Genomic DNA, 5,943 nt, shown 5'->3' with positions numbered 1-5,943 from the left:
TTCTCTGTCCTGTTCTCTGTCCAGTTCTGTGTCCCTGTTCTCTGTCCAGTTCTGTGTCCCTGTTCTCTGTCCCTGTTCTGTGTCCCTGTTCTGTGTCCCTGTTCTCTGTCCCTGTTCTCTGTCCTGTTCTCTGTCCCTGTTCTGTCCCTGTTCTCTGTCCCTGTTCTCTGTCCCTGTTCTCTGTCCCTGTTCTCCGTCCAGTTCTGTGTCCCTGTTCTCTGTCCTGTTCTCTGTCCTGTTGTCTGTCCCTGTTCTCTGTCCCTGTTCTCTGTCCAGTTCTGTGTCCCTGTTCTCTGTCCAGTTCTCTGTCCAGTTCTATGTCCCTGTTCTCTGTCCAGTTCTCTGTCCAGTTCTCTGTCCCTGTTCTGTGTCCCTGTTCTCTGTCCTGTTCTCTGTCCCTGTTCTCTGTCCTGTTCTCTGTCCCTGTTCTCTGTCCTGTTCTCTGTCCTGTTCTCCATCCTGTTCTCTGTCCCTGTTCTCTGTCCAGTTCTGTGTCCCTGTTCTCTGTCCCTGTTCTCTGTGCTGTTCTGTCCTTTTCTCTGTCCCTGTCTCTCTCTCCCAGTCTCCCTGTCCCTGTCTCACTGTCCTTGCCTCCCTCCCCCTGTCTGCCTCTCCCTGTATCCCTGTCCCTGTCCCTCTTTCCCTCTCTCCCTGTCTCCCTGTATCCCTGTCCCTGTCTCCCTCCCCCTGTCCCTGTCTCCCTGTCTTCCTGTCCCTGTCTCTCTGTCCCTGTCCCTGTTTAACTTCCTGTTGTATTTTCTTTCTTCACTCTTTCCCATCAGATCTTTAAATCTTCCCGTTTCTGTTTCCTCCCATGTTTCAGTTTTTGCCAACCTGTAACGGTCCTCTGTCCTCCATGTTGCCCTGCAGACAGTGGGCGTGGCCTGTGCCTGTCAGAGGCGTGCGTCACGGTGGCGAGTCAGATAGTGGAGGCGATGGACCGCGGCGTCGACCCCTGCCAGGACTTCTACCAGTTCGCCTGCGGCGGCTGGATCAGGAAGAACCCGCTGCCTGACGGACGCTCGCGCTGGTCCACCTTCAACAGCATCTGGGAGCAGAACCAGGCGCTGCTCAAACACCTGCTGGGTACGACAGGAGGAGGGACGGACCAGGACTGGATGGACCCATCTCGGTCCGGCCGTCCTCTCAGACATGTTTCCTTTCTTCTCCGCAGAGAACGGGACGTTTAACGGCAGCAGCGAGGCCGAGAGGAAGACCCAGTCCTACTACCTGTCCTGCCTCAACACGCAGAGGATCGAGGAGCTGGGAGCTCAGCCTCTCATAGACCTCATCACCAAGGTAACAACCTGTCTCCACGGCAACCGTACCACTTCTGTCCCTGTCCTCAGGGTGGATCAGATCATTTCCTCGAATCCAAAAAAAATGCCCCAAAGAGAAAGAAAGCCGACGGAACGAAGAACAGCTCTGATCCAGCAGGGGTCCACCACAGCATCTCAGCCAGGAGGAGGTTCTGGTTCTGGTTCTGGCCCGTTCTGATGTGTTTGGGATCATTGTCCTGTTTGTCGGACAGATGGCCTCACATCTGACTCCAGAATCAACCCAAACCATCAGCCCTCCACCACCGTGCTGACAGCTGCAGTGCATTCTGGGTAAACATCTGTCCTCTGGTCTGGTTCTGCTCCAGAAGTCTTCTGGTTCCTTCAGATTAACCTAAGTGGAGCTGCCCTGTTGTTATTAGAGAGAAGAGGCTTTGACCTTTGACCTGCTGACTGAGGCCTGTAGAGTCCAAGATGGAGCTCATTGCACGGTCTGACCTTCAGGGTGAAGATCAGCAGCTGTTTTAATCTTCCTCTCTGTAGAACGATGGACTCCAGATGACCTTTGACCCTTCACAGGTTGATGGGCTTCTCTGAGGTCATTGCTGATGTCTTTCCGCCCTGACATTGTGCTACCACACACCTGGAGCTCCAGAGCAGCAGAACCTTAGCAGCTCCTGGTCCCGAGGATCCTGGGTTTGGCTTTAATCTGGGTCTGTTGGTTCTGTGTGCAGATTGGTGGCTGGAACATGACGGGTCCGTGGGACAAAGACAACTTCCTGGAGGTTCTGAAGATGGTGTCGGGTCCGTACAGAGCCCAGCCGTTCTTCAGCGCCGGAGTCAGCGCCGACCCCAAGAACTCCAACAGTAATGTCATCCAGGTAAAGACTTTCAGAAAGTTTAACGGAGCAGCTGTTACCAATAAAACGCCTCAGACTCACCTGTTCCTCTCCTCTCCAGGTGGACCAATCAGGGCTCTTTCTACCGTCCAGAGACTATTACCTTAACAAGACAGCCAATGAGAAGGTGAGGAGTGATGTTAGCCTCTTCTCCAAGCTTCCTGGGGCTGTTTAAGACCAGGACCTGCAACTAGTCTGGACTCTGGTCTGCAGGTGCTGGTGGCGTACCTGGACTACATGGTGGAGCTGGGGATGCTGCTGGGGGGCGAGAAGAGCTCCACTCACCTTCAGATGCAGCAGATTCTTGACTTTGAGACGACGCTCGCCAACATCACCGTCCCACAGGACCAGCGGCGAGACGAGGAGAAGATCTACCACAAAATCACCATCGCTGAGCTGCAGGTGAGGTCTGAGGGGAACCGATGGGACAGGTGGGACAGGTGGGACAGATCAAAGACGGCTGCAGGTATCACCGCGGGCTTCTGGGGAGCAGATTCTGACTTACAGCTCAGTGACTGTCAGAGACCAGATCAGCACACAGGAAACTGTCTGACTCTACGGTACATGAGCCTCCTCTGACCAGGACCAGGCCGGTCTGTCCCTGAGGACCAGTCTGGTCCTGGTCACGGGTTGACCCAGTCCAGGACCAGTCTGGTCCTGGTCTCGGGTTGACCCAGTCCTCTGATGGCAGGCGGCAGGTGGCTGACAGAAACGTTTCCTGCGTCTCTTCCAGGCGTTTAGCTTCATTTTGTTTTAGTGCCGCACAGAAAATGTTTTCCAAGTCCTGGTCCAGTTTGTCCCTCTGGACCCTCCCTGTCCCTCTGGACCCTCCCTGTCCTCTGCGACACCAGAATCCCAGATTAAACACGAAAGCAACAGGAAGCTCCTTGAAGGAATGCATATCGCCCGCCGCCTGCCAGAGTTTTGAACAAAGAACTCAGAGTCGTGTTGGGAGGGACTCTCAGCTACTACCACCCTAAACCTCAGCCCAACATCTGTAAAACCATTTGTGTTTAAGGTCAGTTGGCCATGGCGGCCATCTTGAATCAGAGAATATAAACAGTAAATCATTGAAGGACAGCTGGATCAGTTTCCTCTTTGTTCCATCTGCTCTTAGTCCCTGATGCTGGAGAACAAAGGAGGGTTCTCCGTGTTCTCCGTGTTCTCGCAGCGTAACGCCTCGTCCTTCAGGGCTGCAGATGCTTCAGGGTCACCATGGCGACCGTTGCCATGAGCTGTTGCTACGTGTCTCTGAGGGGGAGGGGCTGTTAGATAACAGGTTGTTACATAAACAGAGGATGAGGAGGAGACTCTTCCTCTGTGGGCTTTGTTTGTTTACATCATGGTGGTGGGGGAGGGGGTGACATGAGGACACGTCTGGACTTCTGATAAACTTTATTGGTTCAGGTCTGCAGAGACAATATTTAAAAACAAAGCAGATTAAAGACTAAATAAAATGACAATAAAACCAGATTTCATCGATCAGAAGAGATTACAGACCGACCTGCAGGAGTCTGAGGGACTGTGAGTCCTCTGAGGGACATCCTGCAGGAGTCTGAGGGACTGTGAGTCCTCTGAGGGACATCCTGCAGGAGTCTGAGGGACTGTGAGTCCTCTGAGGGACATCCTGCAGGAGTCTGAGGGACTGTGAGTCCTCTGAGGGACATCCTGCAGGAGTCTGAGGGACTGTGAGTCCTCTGAGGGACATCCTGCAGGAGTCTGAGGGACTGTGAGTCCTCTGAGGGACATCCTGCAGGAGTCTGAGGGACTGTGAGTCCTCTGAGGGACATCCTGCAGGAGTCTGAGGGACTGTGAGTCCTCTGAGGGACATCCTGCAGGAGTCTGAGGGACTGTGAGTCCTCTGAGGGACATCCTGCAGGAGTCTGAGGGACTGTGAGTCCTCTGAGGGACATCCTGCAGGAGTCTGAGGGACTCTGAGTCCTCTGAGGGACATCCTGAGGTTTTCATGTTCTCCACGCTTCTAAGACCAAATGTTCCGATTAGACTCAGAACAAAGTTCCTGTTTACAGACATGAAGACTGAGGAACAAGCTGAGGATTGTGGGTCTTGTAGTCATTTGATCCGTGTGTGTGTTCCAGCTGCTGGCTCCAGCTGTGGATTGGTTGGACTTCCTGACGTTTTCTCTGTCTCCTCTGGACCTGAACGATACGGAACCCGTGGTTCTTTACGCCAAAGAGTACCTGCAGCAGGTGTCCGAGCTCATCAACAAGACCGACAAAAGGTAAGCGCCGGTCCTGTCCACGGGGAGGACACGGGTAAGCGCCGGTCCTGTCCATGGGGAGGACACGGGGAGGACACGGGGAGGACACGGGAGGACACGGGGAGGAAACGGGGAGGACACAGGGGGGACACGGGGAGGACACGGGGAGGACAGGAGAACATGTGGAACGTTCTGCTTCATTAGTGTTCAGAGTACATGTTGGGTACGACTGTCAGCTACTACCACACCAAAATCTGTGACTGCCGCGGAGCGTTTTAGGTTTTCTGAGCGTATTCTTATAAATATTCATTAACGGTTATTAATTAGGCTGCAGGAGAAAAGTGTTTTTATAAAGTCCTGTTCCTGAAGCATTGACCAACCCGTGGTCCAGGAGGAGATCTTCATCCAGTCATGTTCTGTCCTCTGGACCAGGAGATATTTTGCTAACAGACATTATGGCGGCGGGTTCTGTGGCTGTAGTCCGGTTCTGAAGCTGCTCTCTGCCTGCAGTCTGCTGAACAACTACATGATGTGGACTCTGGTTCAGAAGAGCGTGGCCACTCTGGATCAGCGCTTCGAGAACGCTCAGGACAAACTGCTGGAGAGTCTCTACGGAACCAAGAAGGTACTCCTGCACAGGTTCTGCTTGTCCTGATGACTCGCTCTCTTCCAGCACCAGGTACGGCTTCTCGCCGAGCCTTCAGCCGCTCTCATGGACCGACCCAAGTTCTTGTGGGTATTGATGGTCCCAACGGGTTTCGGACCTCTTCGGTTTATAGTTCTGCTGGTGTTTATGGGGACACTTGGTTCTGACCTGTTCTTACTGGGTCAGGTACATCGGAAAGAGTTGGTCTACCTGTGGCTGAAACCAGCTGTTTACCTGCTTCTGACGAGTTTTGGACCCTGTGTTACCTGTTAACCCTGTGTTACCTGTTAACCCTGTGTTACCTGTGTTACCTGTTAACCCTGTGTTACCTGTTAACCCTGTGTTACCTGTTAACCCTGTGTTACCTGTGTTACCTGTGTTACCTGTTAACCCTGTGTTACCTGTTAACCCTGTGTTACCTGTGTTACCTGTTAACCCTGTGTTACCTGTTAACCCTGTGTTACCTGTGTTACCTGTGTTACCTGTTAACCCTGTGTTACCTGTGTTACCTGTTAACCCTGTGTTACCTGTGTTATCTGTGTAATCTATCTGTGGGTTAACAGATTCTGTGTAAAAAGTTTAGTTGAGATGATTTTAAAGCTGTAACCAGATCCAACTCGTTCTAACCTGTCAGAACAGGTTGTAAGGATTTTCACTGGGTTAAAGGTGTGTTTAAATGACAGACTACCACTGAGTACAGGTTAACTAACGGAGAAATAACTAATTTTATATAAAAAGAAGCAAGTATAAATACTGGTTGTGTTTTGTTTTTTTAACCGGTTCAGGTTTGTCTCTAACCGGTTCCAGCTGGTTTTAACGGGTTGAGGTTTGTCTCTAACCGGTTCCAGCTGGTTTTAACCGGTTCAGGTTTGTCTCTAACCGGTTCCAGCTGGTTTTAAC

The 5,943-nt window shown here is 52.1% G+C and overlaps 1 protein-coding gene across 3 annotated transcripts in view; it reads left to right on the top strand.

Annotated features, from left to right (window-relative positions):
* Window positions 1–5,943, top strand: part of ece2b (endothelin converting enzyme 2b) — a 24,232-nt gene that overhangs the window by 10,460 nt on the left and 7,829 nt on the right. For all 3 annotated transcript variants that reach the window (XM_037975882.1, XM_037975880.1, XM_037975881.1), the window contains 7 exons: window positions 871–1,086; window positions 1,175–1,299; window positions 2,012–2,158; window positions 2,238–2,303; window positions 2,390–2,578; window positions 4,276–4,418; window positions 4,908–5,022. In XM_037975882.1, coding sequence (XP_037831810.1) covers window positions 871–1,086; window positions 1,175–1,299; window positions 2,012–2,158; window positions 2,238–2,303; window positions 2,390–2,578; window positions 4,276–4,418; window positions 4,908–5,022 — 1,001 coding nt within the window. The remainder of the gene's footprint in view (window positions 1–870; window positions 1,087–1,174; window positions 1,300–2,011; window positions 2,159–2,237; window positions 2,304–2,389; window positions 2,579–4,275; window positions 4,419–4,907; window positions 5,023–5,943) is intronic.

The sequence above is a fragment of the Kryptolebias marmoratus genome, linkage group LG5, assembly GCF_001649575.2.
Source record: "Kryptolebias marmoratus isolate JLee-2015 linkage group LG5, ASM164957v2, whole genome shotgun sequence".
Taxonomy (NCBI): domain Eukaryota; kingdom Metazoa; phylum Chordata; class Actinopteri; order Cyprinodontiformes; family Rivulidae; genus Kryptolebias; species Kryptolebias marmoratus.
Note: the sequence above shows the minus strand (reverse complement) of the source record. Positions and strands in the feature narration are given on the sequence as shown.